Source organism: Mastigoproctus giganteus, chromosome 2, assembly GCF_048544385.1.
Source record: "Mastigoproctus giganteus isolate SK-2022 chromosome 2, ASM4854438v1, whole genome shotgun sequence".
NCBI lineage: Eukaryota > Metazoa > Arthropoda > Arachnida > Uropygi > Thelyphonidae > Mastigoproctus > Mastigoproctus giganteus.
The window spans coordinates 258599514-258620814 of NC_143576.1; the positions used below are offsets into that span (position 1 = coordinate 258599514).

Below are 21301 nucleotides of genomic sequence, written 5' to 3' on the forward strand. Positions count from 1 at the left end.
ATTAATAAAAGGTCAATAATCAGTGACACTGTTTGAGAAAACAATGAGAGTCAATTCTTTTCTGTATTCATAGATTTTGTCAGTAATTAAATCTAAAAGCAAATCCAAAATGATTTTGTTCCTGAAATAAATGTACAAATAATTAGAAGCTAATAAAATTTATGGTAAGCCAGCTAATTTTTTTAAACAGTTAAGTCAGTTCAATGTGCATTAAATATAATTAAAACAAGCTTGCATTCAACTCTTCTTACATTAAATTTTTATTTCTTAATAAGCATAATACACACTATTATATAAGTGCAGAAATGGGGGGAACCCCTGAGGCCATTAGACACAAAACTCTTTACACTACTATATATATGTGTGTAACTGGTTATTAACTATATACACAGCACTGATATATATTATTTAGACATCTGCCTTTTTATTAATGGTGACCAGAATCTGTTGGTTTCCCATATTCCCTCTCCCAGAGTTCTACATATTCTTTCTTTCTTTGTTCTCTACGAGCAAAATATTCTGGATACTGAGCCTTTTCCAAAGGATGCCAATAATCTAGTACCTGATTGAAGGGAAAAACCAGAATATGTTCATCATGAAAATAAATGTTTTTGAATGTTAATCACATTTAATTGAATAACTTAGTTTTATTTTAGGAAGTATTTCAAAACATAAATGACTATTAACAATTGCATACAGTAAGGCTGCCTAATATGAACAAAATACCAGGTAGCTGTTAAATTAAAAGAGGATAATTTAAGATTACATAACATTTTATTCATGATACATTGAATAAAGACTCAACATCTGTTATATTACAGGTGCCTGATGTGATTTCTGCAAGTAATATGACACATATTACACCTTGATTTGCACCTTTCCAAAAACTATTAGCTTTGGGGACGGGGCTACATTAATGGTGGTAAAAAAGTAAAGATAGATTAGATATCTGCACTGCTTTGAACAAAGTCCTATTAAGAAATCAGGAGGGAAAGTATACAGACTATGGGGAGGATTCTTATAACACTAATGCAAAAAGAACTGGATATACACAACCATGGGATTGTGGAAAAGACTTGGGTAATTATCAAATACTTGCACAAAGGCTGGTAAAACTAACTTAATATCCAACTGGAAAATTCCCAGAGAAATAACTGATATAAGCAACTCCATAGGATGTATTAGAGACATACAAACATAAAAAGACAGATTCTCACATATTAACATAACAATGCTAGAAATAAATTTGTTGAATTTGAGACACTGGCTAATTCAACATAATATTAATATCAGAAAAATTTTGATATAGTGGATGCAAAATTTGAACTATATGGCTTCATCTTGAATGTAGTAATATACATATGTATGTATAGTACTATATTTGAGATAAGCATATTAAACAGATAACCAAATAGTCAGTCTGCTGTGATACAAGAACAAGGAAAACAAAAGTGGAATTAGGCAAATGTTACTGACAGAATGGGCCAGCAAAAAATAACATTTTTTATGGGGAGGGGCTTCAATTTTTCTAGATAGTGACTGGATTTTGTGGGATTTTGTCACTTACCTTACAAGGGGCATTTCTAGATTTGTTAGATGATTATTTTCTATATTGTTTGGCCACTTTATTAGTACCACAGAGGTTAGGGCTATACATATGTAACAATCTATGAAAAATAGATGTAAACTGAAGTAGTTACACATCATGTGTCTGACCGCAGAAAAGCAATGTAAAGTCATGTGACCTAACTAGTGCCTAAATCAGTTTGCTGGGTAAGGGGACAATGGACAGAATCTTGTGGACTCCCAAAAAGTCACAATAGTGTTTGTTTCACAGGTGATGAAGGGGAGAGAACTCCTTACTACCATTCTCTGAACTATTAGGTAAGGACTTCTCATAATCTGTTAGCATTTCTAATCCCCTCAGTAAATTTATTACAGATTAATTTATATTTACTGTAGGATTTAGGGTTCTCGATAATTTATAATCACTTTTTTTATGTACATTTTGGTCTGTACATTAAACAATATATTTTTGTTGGTATAAGAAGCATAATGACATTTTAAGATACTTTCTGAATCCTATAATTGCACCTAAGTGAAGCTAAGTAAGAAGGCCTCATGAGACACCATTGCTAAACTATCATAGATTTTTGATAATTTAAGCAGTGCCATCTGTGATACTTTCTTTTTACTTAGTCCTGCAGAGTTCTGATCACAGGATTCAAAAAGAAGAATCCTGAATAACTCCTCACACATGAGGAGTTATTCAGGAAAGGGAATGCCATAGATGAAGTAAACACTGGCAGTGAGTTCGATGATATTGTAATAATTGAGAGTAAAGAGGAGGAGAAATTGTTGAATATAAATACAAGAAAGGCACCTGGGGTGGATGGGATCTATCCAGTTATATTAAAGGAGGCAGCAAAGGAAGTAAGCAATCCGTTAGCCATAATTATGAGAGCTTCCTTGGACTTAGGGGAGGTACCCACAGGCTGGAGATGTGCAAATGCAACCCCAATTCACAAAGGAGGATCAAAGGCTGACACAAGTAATTATAGACCTGTGAGTTTAACTTCTGTTCCAGGATGGAACAGAAATTAAACAGAAATTAAAAATTAATGGAAGCACTGGTTAAAGAAGCACTGCAGGATCATCTTGACAAGAATTCAGTTATAGCTCAGACACAGCATGGTTTTCTTAAGGGAAAGTCTTCCCTGACCAATTTGATTGGATACTATGATGTAGTCACAAAAGAATTGGATGCAGGGAACAACTTTGATATTATATATTTGGATCTTAGAAAGGCTTTTGATACTGTTGCACACGGAAGACTGCTGTACAAATTGGAGCAGTGTGGCATTGGTGGCAAATTGTTGCTATGGATAAAGGGATGGTTGAGTGGCAGAAGACAGAGTGGTAATTAATGGACACTGCTCATCGTGGACTAATGTTATTAGTGGAGTCCCTCAGGGTTCAGTGTTGGGTCCATTGTTGTTTTCTGTATTTATAAATAATATTGATGATGGTATATCAAGCTTAATGTCCAAGTTTGCAGACGATACAAAGGTTGGCAGGGTTGTTAAGGACGCTACTGACGCTATGCTGCTGCAAAAGGATCTGGAAAGGTTGAGCAGATGGGCTGAGAGGTGGCAAATGAAGTTTAACATTGACAAATGTAAAGTACTACATATGGGAAACAGCAACTCCAGAGCAACGTATCAATTCTGTGGAACTACACTGACAGTGGTAGAGAATGAAAAGGACCTGGGGGTAATTGTGCAGGCAGATATGAAGTTCTCTGAGCAGTGCAGACGGGCTGCAAGAGTAGCTCATGGTGTCTTGTCAATGATATACAGGAATTTTTCTAGCAGGGATAGGGAGGTGTGATTATTCCCTTGTATAAGGCAATGGTCAGGCCGCACCTTGAGTACTGTATACAGGTCTGGAGGCCTCATTTCAAGAAGGATGTAGAGCTGCTGGAATGAGTACAGAGAAGGGCAACAAGGTTAGTGAACGGAACGAAGGGTTGGTCTTAAGAAGAAAGGCTTAAGTTTTGCAAATTACAGTGTCTGGAGACTAGACACCGGCGAGGTGATCTGATCTGATAGAGGTATACAAAGCCTTGAATGGTTTGAGCATGCTCAATGCTGATGGGATACTGCCTCGTGCTCAGAGTAATCACCTGAGAGGGCATAAATTCAAATTGAGGAAAGACAGATGTAGGATAGATGTGCGGAAATTTTCCTTTAGCCAGCGGGTAGTTGGATGTTGGAACAGACTTCCATCCCTTGTTGTGGAAGTTGATAGGCTAAATAAATTTAAGGCTCAGCTGGACAGGTATTTCGAATGAACGGAGGGGTGAAATGGAAGTGGTTTTTTTTATATGCCTCTACTAATGCTAAAGAATCCTTGAACATCAGGAAACAATTTAGTGTTAATATTGTGCATGTAAATGATATAAGTATTAAAAAAAATTGATTTTTTTATACTTATTGATACATATTTTATTATACTTATATATTTTTTACGTTAATGGACATTAACCTAGTATCTTCATTTCATAACCTTAAGGAAAGCCAAAACAACAAATCTGTTTGTTGTTGTTGTTATTTGGTTTTTAGGAGCATTAGCAACTAAGGCCATATTGCTCGGGGATATGCAGTGGTCATTCCCTTACCTTTCCGCATCCTCCATATTTGGTGGTGACGGGCTCAAACCCCGGTCTAATCAAGAAGCGTGTGCTACGCATTGCTGCTCCTTCACACCTGGCTACACAGGTGCCAAATTTGTTTGTAAAGTGGTCAAGTGGTCATTTTAGCATAATGTGGTTCAAAGCCAACATGCCTGCTAAATTATGCTCAATAGTAGTAGTAGAGGCATGTGATGCAAGAAAGCAAGTGTATGAGCTTATGCAGCATCAGCCAAAAAAAAAAAAATCACACAATTCCCTCCAAATGCTTGTCCAGTTCCTTCTTAAATTTATTTAACCTATCAACTTCCACAACAACAGATGGAAGTTTGTTCCAGCAATTAACCGCCCGCTGGCTAAAGGCAAATTTCCGCACATCTATTCTACATCTGTCTTTTCTTAATTTGAATTTATGCCACCTTAGGTTCATAATCTGAACAAGTGGAAGGATCCCATCAGAATTCAGCGTGCTCAACCCATTCAAGGCCTTATACACCTCAATCAGATCACTGCGCAGATGCCTAGTTTCCAGCCACTGCAATTTGCAGAACTTAAGCCTCTCTTGGTAAGAGGATCTTTTCATTCCCCTCACCAATCTTGTTGCCCTTCTCTGTACACGTTCAAGCAAATCTACATCCTTCCTAAAATGAGGCCTCGAGACCTGTATGCAGTAGTCAAGGTGTGGCCTGACCATTGCCTTATACAGAGGGACAATCACCTCCTTTTCCCTGCTAGCAAAATTCCTATATATCATTGACAAAACCCCATGACCTGCCCTGGCAGCCTGTTTGCATTGCTCAGAAAACTTCATATCTGACTTCAAAATTACTCCCAGATCTTTTTCATTTTCTACCACCTTAAGTGTAGTACCACACAGTTGGTATGTTTCCCTGGGGTTACTTCTACCCATATGCAGTACTTTGCATTTGTCAAAGTTAAACTTCAGTTGCCACTTCTTAGCCCATCTGCCCAAATTATCTAGATCCTGTTGTAGTAGCACACTGCCATTACTGTCATTAACAATCCTGCCAACCTTTGTATCATCTGCAAACTTTGACACTAAGCCTGATATACCTTCATCAATATCATTGATAAATATACAAAACAACAGAGGACCCAACACCAAACCCTGTGCGACTCCACTAATAACATTAGTCCACGAAGAGCAGCACCCATTGATTATCACCCTCTGTCTTCTCCCACTCAACCATCCTTTTATCCATTGTAGCAACTTACCCATAATGCTATTCTGCTCCAATTTGTACAATAGTCTTCCATGCGCAACAGTGTCAAAAACTTTCCTGAAATCCAAATATATGATATCAAAATTATTTTTTGCATCCAGTTCCTTTGTAACCACATCATAATATCCTATCAAATTTGTCAGAGAAGACTTTCCCTTAACAAACACATGCTGTGTCTGAATTATTGCTGCAGTCTTGTCTAGGTGATCCTGCAATGCATCTTTAACCAGTGACTCCATTATTTTACCTGGAACAGAAGTTAAACTAACTGGTCTGTAATTACTCGTGTCACCCTTCCATCCTCCTTTGTGAATTGGGGATACATTTGCACATCTCCAGTCTGTGGGGACCTCTCCTGTGTCCAGGGGAGGTCCCCACGGACTGGAGATGTGCAAATGTATCAATGAGCAAATGTATCGTTACAAATGTATCAATGAGCAAATGTAATGGAGCAAATGTATCGTTAGCCATAATTATAAGAGCATCCCCAAGGATGCTCTTATAATTATGGCTAACGGTTTGCTCAGTTGCTTTGCCACCTCCTTTAATATAACTGGATAGATTCCATCCACCCCAGGTGCCTTTCTTATGTTTAACTTCAACAATTTCTCCTCCACTTTGCTCTCAGTTATAACAAAATCATTAAGCACCTTGCTACAATTTGATAACCTTCTGCCATTTTCAAACCTTAATAACTTCTCATGTGTGAATGTAGATGCAAAATACTCATTCAGTTTGTTTGCTCTCTGAGCAGGATCATCAACAGTCGAACCATCGATATCAAGTGGAGGATCGATATACAGTCATTGATATCGATATCAATGACTGTATTCATTATCAAAATGATTAATTGTAAAGTAAACTCTTCTGACCTAGTGGCCATGCTAGAGGATAAGCACATGGTATTGCACTGGTTGATGAAAGTCATCTACCACTTAGTACTGCCTGGTAACACAGAGGGGCGGAATTCCTCCATGTGGTGTGGGCACCACACATTGACCCCTACTTACGTTGGTTCACACCTGGGTAGTCACCCACAGTGTGCTTGTGCATGGGGGTTATACTCAGAATTAATAACAGTCCCACCATCATGACGGTGCAAACAGAGGATCTGCCTGTTGCAGACAGTCTGGACTTCGCCGAAATTGGGTCCATTTGACTTGAGTGTCACCCAAATATCAGTTCGATTAGCATTTTAGACTCCCAGGTAGCAAGTACAGATTATCTGGAATATCTGATAGAATGTCTGTGACAACCTCAAGAACCAAACCTAAAGGACTTACTAAGAAATGGAATCATTTTCCATAATGGCTTAAAATTTTTGCTTGAACTATCATGTCCAGGATACATATTAATGCATAAGATGTTTACTGTAATTGCTAATTTCAGTGCTCTGTATTGTATGCTGAATGAACAAATAAAGAAACAGGGATTGTAGCCTTTATTGTAATATTTAGAAAAGTTGTCAAAAACAGTTTATGGCAAAAACATATCAAACTTTCATCCGATAAAAATACCTCTTGTGTTTGTCGTTTTCATAAAAAAAAAAAAAAAAATCCAATTGCTAAAATGAAGCAACTATATTTTAGCTCTTTATTTTCATAAGCCCATTTGTGAAAATAAAGTTTATCTGGAGAGTATTACTCAATAATGCTGTTATCTAAAATTAAGTAATTTGGCTTGTATGCATAAGGGTTTTAATTTTTTTTTTTATATATATTTTTTGCTAATGGGTTAATACAACTGTAATCACTATAAAAATACACTCAGCTATTCACTGTCATATCACTTATCTATATTTTAACATTTTATTCATAACTTAACTGGTGATAAGGTACAATTACAACTACCCAACTTTGGAATTTTACAAAATGGTGTAAGGTGAACATCTCCCATAAAAATTGTATTTGCAATGTAATTTAATTCTTTACATAAACCTAAATGGCCTTGACACTAAAACTGTGTACTGTCTGAAAAACTGCAATAAAATTATCAAAAAACAATATGAAACACTTTCTTTGCAATAAACAAATTCAGAAGAGCAGAAACTGAAATTATATTATTCCAATAAAATATTTACATTCCTACTTGTGTATGGAGGTCTTGGAGATCCTGAAGTACTTGTGATTTTCTGTGCTCATATAGATCATTTTAAAATAGCTAATGAATCAACATGATTATATGACCAAGGCAGGAAACAAAATAATAACCATGAAAACACTTTATTCTAATAAAAAAAAAAGGAGCTTACCCAATCAGGAGAAGCTACATATCGTTCATAAGCGACTCCACCTGGTGATGAAGGAACTAAAATGCAATTGACAAATTCAGTTATTCATGAAAATTAATTTACCCAAAACAAAAACTATTAAATCATTCATTTAGATAAAATAGAATAATCATTACAGAAATCTAATTATTCAACATGATATATTTATAACTCTGAAAAGCTAAAGAAAATTAAGCCAGCAAATGATATTTCAGAGGGGAGGAAAGGAAAGGAAAGGAAAGGAAAAGAATTTCAAAATGATTGCCGTATCTCTGTTTTAAACATAAGGTAGTAGTTTTAAAAGGCATGGTGATTTTCACAAAAAAACAACTGCAACTTAATTTTAAAAATATTAGTCGTAAAAAATCATATGCTACAAATTAAGTTCTTCACCCTTGGTGATAGGAGGGGGTCAGAGAATTACAAGAAAAGAAGTAGAATAAAGAAGTTTTAAGATTTGGTATAAAAAAACATTTTAAGCAGAAGTGTTATACCAAGAATTTTTAACCCATGGCTCACAAATTAATCCAGTGTTTCTCAACCTTTCCGTTGCTGCAGCACACTTTTAAAGGGGCCAAAATTTGCTGCACACTTTTAAAGATGCTAAAATTTTGCAGCACACTAAACACTAAAATCACTACTATACTCAAAAATTCACAAAGAGGAACTAATTTCTGTTGGGTATATTTAATAATACACTTATTGTTTGTTTTAAATGCTTTTAATATATTTTTTGAACATACATGAAATTTAAAAGAAAATATGTAAAAAAAAATTAACATAATTATATAAAAACAAACAAAAATACAATTATAACATTTAATCAGTGAGATGGTTGGGTTTGATGGGAGTTTTTTAATTATGAGGATTTATTGTAGTTAGGCTTACTCTCAGCTCCTTTTCTACCGAATTTAGTCTCTCTTTTTGTTTAATCTTGTTTAAAGCAGAAAACCATTTTGCACAAGTAGGATATGGAAGACTGCAATAAAATTGTAACTGTCTTTTTCAAAATTTCAAAAATCAGCGCAGCATAAATAAACAAATTTTTTGTTTGAATTAATTTTTATTATAAAACTTGGATATTAATTTTTTGTTTTTAATTTGCATTTTCTGCGGCACACTTGAAGCATACTCATGGCACACAGGTTGAGAAATATTGAACTAATCCACGAGGCAAATATTGATACTAGCAAAATAAATTTCTGTTTATACTCTAGATGGAAGAGTTTATGACTTCATTGTAATTGATGTATTACAATCAATTTACCAGTGCAACATTAACAATGGACAATGCACTTTTTGTGGCAGTTTCGACTTCTATACAGATACTGGCAACTGATTTCTGTGCAAATTTTTTTCTGCATATCCCCAGGACCAAAGCCATATTAAAAACAAAACTTTTACCCAAAGACTCCTTTCTTATAGAATCCAATCATTACTACATGAGAATCATACAACAGCTTCAAATCAATTCAGCTGTTCACCTGGCTTGGGCACAGACAATACTCTGGTTATTTTGTCTGATCACAAATATTTTTTTGGGCGCTTTCAATTCCCTTTGGTGGGAAAGTGTCCTCAAACATCTATGGTTGTCTTATTGTTCCAGATAACTATATGGTTCTGTTTGAAGCAGCTTTTCTAACAGGTTTGTCTCTGTCAAGAGCAATTTCCAGTCTGTTAATGGAGAGATCTTCTGTGGCTGTCCTCAGGATTCTATATTGAGACCTTTAGTCTGGAATCTAGAAAAGGAGCGACTCGAGACTACAACTAGAATCTAATGCCAGTGAGGTCTTTTGTGATCTTGTTTTTTTGGACAAATTCCAATAAGCTTAAAATTTCTATTACTAAAACGGGCTTATTGTCTTAAAAATTATTTTATCACCTACAAAACCTCTGTGTATTCAACTGGATGGTAAAACTATTCCACATGCTACAACAATTAAATTTCTTGGGCTCACCATCAAAAATAGAGTAACTTTTAGTCCACATATCTTGTATCACTTACAAAAGATCAGAGCTTTTTCACCTAGGTGGTTAAGCAAACAAGACTAGGGTTTAAACTTAAATAAAAATGAAAATCTTAAACAAGCCTGTCATTTTGTCCATCTGTATAGTTTATAGAGGTTGCTGCTGTTTTAGCTGTAAGAATTGTTCCTTGATTTCAAACAGTATATCTATTAAAGTAAATTCTGATCCCAAGGTTGAAATGCCAGGCTGTTCAAATTTAATCTTTCTTCTCCTGACCTCTGTTCTTGCAAGTTTCCAGAGGATTAGGTACATATTTCATATCAATCTATTCAGATTTATGTCAGCAGCTATTTACTATTCACTGAAACAGCTGCTCCAGGACAAGAGAGCAAACTCATTGAAAGTTATTTTGAAACTCAAAATAACTTTCAACAATTCATATTTCAAGATTTCACTCAGATTGTTTCACAAGAAACAAACTTGAGGGCTTGCTCCTCTGCTGAAGATCTGTTAACTTATTGGATACTAACCTATAGAGCTATATAATGGAACTTTATAAACTTAAATTCTGAACTCAATTCTTGCACGATATGATGATACTGTACATGTTTGTAAAGTGCCATTTGTTTTAATGTAAAATAGGTATATATTATAGAAATGTAAACCAAGTTTGCACAAGTTTGTAATATAGCTTCAGTAATAATTTTATAGTAATAAATTACTGTTTTTGCTTTTCTTATATTCTCAATATATCTATATTTGAAACAATAGCATCTTTAGGGCATGAATTTAGTATGAACTTATTTTTATAGGGTTTGACAAACTTTCTTCTAGGACTGCTAAGATATCATTTGATATGTTTAATTGTCATTAATTGGTAACATCATTGTATATTGTTATAATTAATCCTTTTCCACTCTTTTCTTTAAATTTTTTATCTCATTTGTATCCTTGGTTTGGGCCAACAGGGATACAACCCCATTTACCCCATTTTTGGGGTGTACAATTAGATTTCTACTAATGGGATTTCTCTACCATTTTTTTATCCCTTTTTTATTTCAGCTATTTTCTTCTCTTCCTTTGCTTTCTATTATCCTGTCAGATAAGTGAATATTTGCTTATTCTATCCAGGCAGTGATAGGCGGGTCAGAAACTGCTAGCTTGGGAGATACAAAGACTAACAGATTAACTACAGCTGCAGGGAAAGGTGAAAGTGATTCTTGCACTGCCTGCACTGGAACATACAGCAGCCTGGAAAGCAAGGTGTTGAAGATTTCCAGCTCTGCTGTGGGTAGTCACAGAACAAATAAATATGTGGGCTGTATTAGGGTAACTAAGAGTAAGAAAAGTTGAATGTATACTTGCATGTACACTAATGCTAGGAGCATTGTAAATAAATTTGATGAAGTTGAAGTACTGGAGTCATTAAATGCAGAGAGTGTCAGGATATCAGAGACAAGGTGTTACTCACACATAAGGATTGCCAAATTTGAATATGAGTACAATGTATACAGGAAAAACAGACAGGATAGTGGGAAGGATAAGGGTTATGTTCTTAGTTAACTAGAACATTAAATCTAAGGCAGTGCATCCACTCAACATGGGTGGCCAGTGCAATGTTGAGTCAGTTTGGTGTGACATAATCACTAGGAAAAAACGAAAATGACAGTATGAGTGTGCCTAATGACTGTGATGAGTATACCAACCAACTATACAAAGAAATTTAGTCACCCAGTAAATAAAATGTCTTATAATGGGGGATTTTAACTTTCCAGTGTTGACTGGAATTTGAGAGTTGGTCACTCACATACTACCAAGACTTTTCTGGATTTAATAGATGAATGTTTTCAACAGCAGCATGTTAGAGAGACAACAAGAAGGAGCAGTACACTTGATTTGGTCATCGGCAGCGATTATTCTTGCCTTAAAAATCTGCAGGCGACTGCACGATCACTTAAAGATTACTGCCACCCAGTGGATGGCAGTGATCAGAGTATATTGATGTGGAATTTACTTAAAGATACAACTACTGTCAAGGGTAAAGGAAAGGCAAATTCTAAATAGGAAGCATTCAGGAAAATAACCATAGAAGCTATTGGGCTTTTCATAACACCTAAGAAATACTGTTCAAGGCCTAAATGGATGGCGATGAACAGAGCTGCTTGTGACAGAAAAGAAAAATGGATGGGGAGCATACAAATTATCAGGTGATGTAGAAGATTACGGCAGATATAAAGTAATCTGTAATCAAGTCACAAAGGAGGTTAGGCAAGCTAATGCAGATTATGAGAAGTCCCTGGCAAAGGATAGCAGCAAAGACTTCTCTGCTTATATTAACAGTAGAAGGAGGAGTTGAATCACATTGGGCAACTTGATGTCAATGATTTAACTGTTGATGACACCGCTCACGTTGCTGACAAACTGAATAGCTTTCTGCATCTACATTAACACATGAGGAATTCTTTAGGGAAGCGGATACTAGAAGTTTATCAAACTCTAACAGGGAGCTAAATGATTTTGTGATAACTGAAAGGAAAGTGTAAGAGAAATTGTTGAAACTCAACGTAAAAAGGCACATGGAATCTACCCTACTATATTAAGTGAGTACAGAGAAGGGAAATGAGATTGGTGAGGGGAACAAAGGAGTGCTCTTACCAAGAAAGGCTTAAATTATGCAAATTACAGCATCTGAAGACTAGGCACCTGCATGGTGAACTGATTGAGGTGTATAAGGCCTTGAATGGTTTGAGCAAGCTAAATATTCTGATGGAATTCTTCCACTTGGTCTGATTAAGCACTTGAGGGGCATAAAATTCAAATCGAGGAAAGACAGTTGTAGAATAGATGGGTGGAAATTTGCCTTTAGCGAGCCAATAGTTGATTGCTGGAAAACTTACATCTCTCATTGTGGAAGTTATTAGCTTAAATAGATTCAAAGAATGCTTTCTTGCTTTCTTGAATCACATGCCACTACTATATGATAATGCTAATTTTATGTGATATATATATATATATATATATAAACTTAATCACGAATCTAAGTAATATTAAGTTTTAAAAACGAATTTTTTTTTTACATACAGTAATGTGGTTGATAGTGCATCTTTTCAAACAGCTCCTTTTCGCCCTCTTCCAGTAGAAGTTTAGCTTTTCTCATATCCTTTTCATCACGACTTAACTCAAATCTCTGTCGCAGAAGAACAGCCTGAATACGATAAGAAGGCCTGAAAAGTATATAATACTACATTTTATTATTTCTCTATCTCTATTATGTAGAACCCTTACTTTTATATAAGATGTATGAACTGTTAAGCAAAAAGTCAATTTTAATAAGTCTGACCTCCAATGGGTTGTAGACTAAACGTTTCCTATAAAAATAATTTTTTTTTTCTTTTTCAACATGTCACCTGCTGCGATATTAAAGAAAAAATTGATACAAAGGGACACCAACTTTTTTTGTTGTTATAGTGCATAACCTGTTTATTAGAGAAGAAGCCTTGAGTGCCAGGATAATCATATTAAACTAAAATATATGGAAATAAATTAAAATACAATACAGGGTGTTTCAAAAGTGATGGTCAATAATTTAAAGGTGAACTGTACAGACTACAATACGCAAAAAAAGCCTAGTAAACATGGGTCCTTAAGTGAATCTTTTTCGAGATATTACACATTTCTAATTGGGATCCACCACTGACTTGTTTGTTTATGTTAGGTTATGCTCATTCTCTCCCTTTTCCCTCTTTCTCAATGCTCTGAGACGTAGTAGGCATACTAGTACTTATCAAAGGATAGTCAACATTAGCATTAGCAGGCATATGATGCAAGAAAGCAAGCTTATGCAGTATCAGCCAAAAGGGAAAAAAAAAAAAAAAAACCACTCCCATTTCACCCCTCCGTTCTTTCGAAATACATGTCCAGCTGATCCTTAAATTTATTTAGGCTATCAACTTCCACAACAAGGGATCGAAGTCTGTTCCACCAACCAACTACCCACTGGCTAAAGGCAAATTTCCGCACATCTATCCTACATCTGCCTTTCCTCAATTTGAATTTATGCCATCTCAGGTGATTATTCTGAGCAAGAGGAAGTATCCCATCGACATTGAGCATGCTCAAACCATTCAAGACTTTATACACCTCTATCAGATCACCTCGCCGGTGCCTAGTCTCCAGAGACAGTAATTTGCAAACTTAAGCCTTTCTTCGTAAGAGCAACCCTTTTTTCCATTCACTAATCTTGTTGCCCTTCTCTGTACTCGTTCCAGCAGCTCTACATCCTTCTTGAAATGAGGCCTCCAGACTACAGTACTCAAGGTGTGGCTTACCATTGCCTTATACAAGGGAATTAGCATTAGCATTAGTAGAGGCATTTGATGCAAGAAAGCAAGCTTATGCAGCATCAGCCAAAAAAAAAAAAAAAAAACCCACTTCCACTTCACCCCTCTGTTCGTTCAAAATACCTGTCCAGCTGAGCCTTAAACTTATTTAGGTTAGGCTATCAACCTCCACCACAAGGGATGGGAGTCTGTTCCATCAACCAACCACCCACTGGCTAAAGGCAAATTTCCGCACATCTATCCTACATCTGTCTTTCCTCAATTTGAATTTATGCCCTCTCAGGTGATTTTTCTGAGCTAGAGGAAGAATCCCATCAGCATTGAGCATGCTTAAACCATTCAGGGCTTTATACACCTCTATCAGATCACCTCGCTGGTGCCTAGTCTCCAGACACTGTAATTTGCAAAACTTTAGCCTTTCTTCGTAAGAGCACCCCTTTGTTCCATTCACTAATCTTGTTGCCCTTCTCTGTACTCGTTCCAGCAGCTCTACATCCTTCTTGAAATGAGGCCTCCATACCTGTATACAGTACTCTAGGTGTGGCCTGACCATTGCCTTATACAATGGAATAATCACCTCCTTATCCCTGCTGGAAAAATTACTGTATATCATTGGCAATACTCCATGAGCTACTCGTGCAACCCGTCTGCACTGCTCAGAGAACTTCATATCTGCCTGCACAACCATCCCCAAGTCCCTTTCATTCTCTACCACTGTCAGTGTAGTACCACAGAGTTGATACATTGCTCTGGGGTTGCTGTTTCCCATGTGTAGTACTTTACATTTGTCAATGTTAAACTTCATTTGCCACCTCTCAGCCCATCTGCTCAACCTTTTCAGATCCTGTTGCAGCAGCACAGTGTCAGTAGTGTCTTTGACAACCCTGCCAACCTTTGTATCATCTGCAAACTTGCTTTCTTGTGTTTATCTTCAACAGTTTCTCCTCCACTTTACTCCCAGTTATTTCAAGATTCTGTAGCTTACTGCTAGAGTTGAATACACCTCTGGCATTCCCCTTGCTGAATAACTCCTCATGTGTGAATGTCGATGCAAAATATTCATTTAGTTTGTTAGCTACCTGAGCAGGATCATCAACAGTTGACCCATCAATATCAAGTGGACCAATCTGATTCATCCCCTTCCTTCTAGAGTTTACATAAGTAAAGAACTCTTCGCTGTTTTTCTTTGCATCCCTTGCCAAAGATTTCTCGTAATCTGCCTTCGCCTGCCTAACCTCCTTCTAGAGTTTACATAAGTAAAGAACTCTTTGCTGTTTTACTTTGCATCCCTTGCCAAAGATTTCTCGTAATCTGCCTTCGCCTGCCTAACCTTGTCACTTGGTTGCATATCAACTTGTATCTATCATAGGCTTCTGTGTCATGTGTTAATTTGTAAGTATCCCATGCATTTTTCTTCTCTGCCATATGCCTCATTAGTTCATCTGACATCCATTTTGGCCTAAACCTTGAACAATATTTCTTAGTTGGTATGTAAAGCCTAGTAGCTTCCAAGATAAGTTCTTTGAATGCTTCCCATTTTGAATTTGCTGTTGGTAACATCATCAGTTGGTCCCACTGTATAGAATTTAAATACTGTCTCAGTCCATCGTAGTCGCCTTTACGGAAGCAATAACCCTTCCCTTCACCCCTAATGGTAGTTACCTCTTTGAGTAAATCCCACTTCAGCACACTGTGATCACTGCCACCTAGTGGTTCATTTATCTGCAGATTCTTAATGCATGAAGAATCACTGCTGATAATCAAATCAAGAGTATTACTCCCTCTAGTTGCCTCCCGAACATGCTGATGTAGAAAACAATCATCCAATAAATCCACAAAAGCCCTGCTAGTGTGTGAGTAACCAGCACCCAAATTCCAGTCAATATCTGGGAAATTAAAATCTCCCACTATAAGACTCTCTGATTTACTGGCCCACTCTATTTCCCTGTACAGTTTCTTATTATACTCATCAGAGTCATTAGGCCTATAGCACACTCCTACTCTCAATTTTGATCTCCCAATGCTTATGTCACACCAAACTGACTCAACACTGCACTGTCCAGCGATGTCGACTGGCTTCACTTCCTTGGTTTTTATGTGTTTCTTAACTAATAGCATAACCCCTCCCCCCTTCCTATCCTGTCTATCCTTTCTGTAGACGTTGTACTCCCCAAATTGCAGTTCTGCATCCCTTATATCTGTGTGACACCACGTCTCCGATATCCCAACAATATCTGCCTTTGATGTTTTGAGCAATACCTCAAATTCATGAAATTTATTTACTAAACTCCTAACATTGGTGTACACGCAAGTATACCTGCACCTGTTTCTATCTTTGAATAATCACCTCCTTATCCCTGCTAGAAAAATTCCTGTATATCATTGACAAAACACCATGAGCTACTCTTGCAGCCTGTCTGCACTGCTCAGAGAACTTCATATCTGCCTGCACAATAACCCCCAGATCCTTTTCATTCTCTACCACTGTCAGTGTAGTATCAGTATCACAGAGTTGATACGTTGCTCTGGGGTTTTGCTGTTTCCCATATGTAGTATTTTACATTTGTCAATGTTAAACTTCATTTGCCACCTCTCAGCGGCGCCTCCATAGCCAGGTGGGAAGGAGCAGCAGTGCGTAGCACACGCTTTTTGATTGGACCGGGGTTCGAGCCCGTCACCACCAAATATGGAGGATGCGGAAAGGTCGGGGAATGACCACCGCATATCCCCGGAGCAATATTGCCTTAGTTGCTAATGCTCCTAAAAACCAAATAACTAACAAACAAACCACCTCTCAGCCCATCTGCTCAACCTTTCCAGATCCCGTTGCAGCAGCATAGCATCAGTAGTGTCTTTAACAACCCTGCCAACCTTTGTATCGTCTGCAAACTTGGACATTAAGCTTGATATACCATCATCAATATCATTTATAAATACAGAAAACAATAATGGACCCAACACTGAGCCCTGAGGGACTCCACTAATAACATTAGTCCACGATGAGCAGTGTCCATTGATTACCACTCTCTGTCTTCTCCCCCTCAACCACCCCTTTATCCATAGCAGCAATTTGCCTCCAATGTCACACTGCTCCAATTTGTGTAGCAGTCTTCCATGTGCAACAGTATCAAAAGCCTTTCTAAGATCCAAGTATATAATATCAAAGTTATTCCCTGCATCCAGTTCTTTTGTGACTGCATCATAGTATCCAATCAAGTTGGTCAGGCAAGACTTTCCCTTAACAAAACCATGCTGTGTGAGAGCTATAACTGAAGTCTTGTCTAGATGATCCTGCAGTGCTTCTTGAACCAGGGCCTCCATTAATTTTCCTCGAACAGAAGTTAAACTCACAGGTCTATAATTACTTGTGTCAGCCTTTGATCCTCCTTTGTGAATTGGGGTCACATTTGCACATCTCCAGTCCATGAGTACCTCCCCTGAGTCTAAGGAGGCTCTCATAATTATGGCTAAGGGTGTGCTTACTTCCTTTGCTGCCTCGTTTAATATAACTGGATAGATCCCATACACCCCATGTGCCTTTCTTGTGTTTATCTTCACCAATTTCTCCTCCACTTTACTCTCAGTTATTACAAGATTATCTAGCTTACTGCCAGAGTTGAATACACCTCTGACATTCCCCTCGCTGAATAACTCCTCATGTGTGAATGTCAATGCAAAATATTTATTTAGTTTGTTAGCTACCTGAGCAGGATCATCAACAGTTGAACCACTGATATCAAGTGGACCAATTTGATTCATCCCCTTCTTCGAGAGTTTACATAAGTAAAGAACTCTTTGTTGTTTTTCTTTGCATACTTTGCCAAAGATTTCTCGTAATCTGCCTTCGCCTGCCTAACCTCCTTTGTAACTTGTATAGAATTTAACTGTCTCAGACCATCGTAGTCGCCTTTATGAAAGCAAAAACCCTTCCCTTTACCCTTGATGGTAGTTACCTCTTTGAGTAAATCCCACTTCAGCACACTGTGATCACTGCCACCTAGTGGTTCCTTTATCTGCAGATTCTTAATGCATCTTACACAAACATCCTGTAATGTGTAACATCTGTAAATTCGTGGGGTGTTGAAACCAAAAATTAAAAATGTATTATCTTATGTTTAATAAAACCACCCTTGGCAAAGGAGTCACAGCTTTTTGCCAAACTAGTGCTCCCATAGTCAGTGGCAGATCTTAACAGAAAATGTGCATTATCTTGAAAATGGTTCATTTGTGGCCCAATGTTCACTGGGACTTTTTTGCTTATTTTAGTTTGTACTTTTCACCTTTAAATTATTGACCATCATTTTTGAAATGCCCTGAAATGTCAATTCAATGTGATACAATCACATTGAATTGACTTTAAATATACAGCAAAATTAACTATTTAAAAGAATAAAAGCAATAAAACATGCACAAAACTAAAAGCAATAAAAATGTATATTCAAGGTGATGTGCCACTTTTTTCAATATAAACAAGATGTAAGACATCAAATCCATATATCATACAGAAGCATAGCCCTGCACATGCATTGTTAATGCATACACAACTAAGTGTGGATCGTGTGCAGCAGAGGTAAAGGGAAAGAAAGAGAGAAGAGGAAATTAACCATTAGACTCTGTCCAAATGGTGCAGTGCATGCTGGCCCTGTTGGTAACTTGACATTTCTTGTTATAATGTAGAATAACAGCCTCCATAATAGGAAGTATGCAGTTCCTAGCATTAAGATTAATGATAGGACTTGCCACAGCTATATGGAGAGCCTCCAACCATGAAAGATGGCAGGAATCATAAGCACAATCCAATATTTCAACATTGGGTTGCAGATTATAATTAAACTGCTCCTCACATCAATAATGCTCTGCAATGGTTGAGCTGGCAAAATTAGCCTGGCGAATATCCCACCCATGTTCAGAACCATGATTACATAATACACATTCTGACTCACCGATACAAGAAACCCTGATAAAAATTTCTCCCCAAAAGCCTTGCAGAGTCCTTCATGTCTTGAGTTAAAGACTTCCAGCATATAATCCCTCCTATTGTGTCTGGACAGAATTGCAGACACATTCTGACCTAACTCATGGCATTTGTTCACCTGGTCGAACATTTATCCAAAAAATCATCAGGTTGTTTTCATTTAATATCATTAGTCCTCATGAGAATAATAATACTCTCTCTTTACTCCTTTCAGAATCTGACAATCTACTGGTAACACCATTAACTGCTGCTCCCAGCAAACACTCCAAATATGCCACAGGCTATATACAAATATAGCTTGTGGCATATTTGGCTCAATGGTAACTCCTATCTTTCTATCATCACCAACCAAGCACTCCCCCTTCAGGATGGGGTGTGCTTTGTTGGCGATGACAGTGTATCCAGACAACTCTGAAATTTTGCTGTTTTCAGGAACATGGCAATAAATTCTCCATCCTCCCATGACTTCCCAACTTAATAAAACTCAACCCAACTGATTATACAAAGGGTACTAGGAAAGTTTTGCAATATGACGCAACAACGAATCACAGGAAGCTGCTTGTTGCTGCATGTTGAGACATGTTCATACGTGCATAGTAGCCGCCGCGCCAAGTCGATGGGCTCAGTTATTCATTAGTAGTGAGAGTGTAAAGTGCTTGCGATGGCATCGTGGTCACGAAATGAGATAAGGACAGTCTTGCGGTATAATTTTGTGCGTGGTTTAACCATAGACCAGTGCTTAGAAGAAATGACTCTTGCACTAGATGATGATTGTCCACGTCGTACAACGATATTCGGGTGGTATAGAGAATTCCAAAGGGGAAATTTCACTCTGGAGGATTCTGAGAGGCCGGGAAGGCCACGAACGTCAGTTACGGAGGAAAACGTTACTGCTGTGAGGAAAATGCTTGACGAAAACAGGCGAGTGACCTACCAACAGATAGAGGATACTTTGGGCCTAAATGCACCAGCAATTCGTTCGATTCTGCAAGATCATTTGCACGTGAAGAAACTTTGTTCTCTCTGGGTGCCGCATCAACTGACTGAAGAGCAGATGACACGACGTGTGACTTGGTGCCGGGAGATGTTAAAAAAGTTTGATAAGGGACAATCTCGGTATGTGAACAACATCGTGACAGGTGACGAGACTTGGCTGTACTATTACGATCTGCCAACCAAGGCACAAAAACAAAGTTTGGGTCTTTGATGATGACGACACACCCGTAATTGTCAGAAAATCCCGATCTGTAAAGAAGAAAATGATAGCTGTATTTTTCAAATCGAGTGGAATTGTGGAACGTGTCGTTTTGGACACGCAGAAGACAGTCACAGCTAAGTGGTATACTGAACAATGCCTGCCTAAAGTCATTGGATCTATGAAGAACCTGCGGCCAAAGTCAAGAATGGACACCTGGTACCTCCATCACGATAATGCTCCAGCTTACCGCGCCAAAGCCTGCACCGAATATTTGACCACGACAGGACTGAAACTTCTCGAGCACCCTCCCTACAGTCCAGACCTTGCTCCCTGCGACTTTGCACTGTTCCCGCATGTGAAAATGAAGCTAAAAGGGAGGCGGTTTTCCAGTGATGAGGACCTTCTACGGCTTGGGACAACGAGTGTGCTTTACTCCCTAGTGAAACTTGGCAGAACTGGTTTAAAGATTGGTTTCGGAGGATGGAGAGGTGTATTGAATGTAGAGGAAATTACTTTGAAAAAATTAAATAAACAAAGCTGTATTGCAAAACTTTCCTAGTACCCTTTGTATTTGGGAGATACCAGAAAAGGACATTCGATGCTATGATCATCCAGATAATCCAGTTTTTCTGTACTAGTGCTACTCATGCAATGGACACAGTCAATGCATGAGTAGCACTATTACAGAAAAAAGGTGGCCCCATGAGATATCAGGTAGGTGTTGCTAATGCAAAGCCAATTCAGCATATGCACACATAGTAAAATAGAATTTTATTTACTTACAATAGAGTACAATGAATAAGATGAATTAACTATTTCTCTAATCAGCACAATTATGTTATAGAGTGATCACGTGTTTTATACACATACATTCCATAAAAATGAGTATGTATTTATAACAACCACACAACTTAAAAGTAACATATATTTTTAATGGGGTGAGATAATGCTCTGGCTCTCCAGGCTACAAATTAGGGCTAAGGTAAAGAAACCCAACATGAGAACCACAGCAAACTTCGGGAAACCAGAAAAACTGATTTGCCACTACCGCAGTTTCTCCCTGCATTCTCGGTAAAAAGATAGTGCATGTTATCAGCAGTGGCAGTAAAAGTTGA

The 21301-nt window shown here is 37.5% G+C and overlaps 1 protein-coding gene across 1 annotated transcript in view; it reads right to left on the reverse strand.

Annotated features, from left to right (window-relative positions):
• Window positions 1–242: 242 nt before the first annotated feature.
• Window positions 243–21301, reverse strand: part of ND-B22 (NADH dehydrogenase (ubiquinone) B22 subunit) — a 30004-nt gene continuing 8945 nt past the window's right edge. Inside the window, exons 2-4 of the mRNA XM_090369113.1 lie at window positions 12755–12897; window positions 7688–7743; window positions 243–562 (exon numbers count right to left, since the gene is read on the reverse strand). Of these exons, the coding sequence (XP_090225239.1) occupies window positions 428–562; window positions 7688–7743; window positions 12755–12897 (334 nt within the window). The 3' untranslated portion in view covers window positions 243–427. The remainder of the gene's footprint in view (window positions 563–7687; window positions 7744–12754; window positions 12898–21301) is intronic.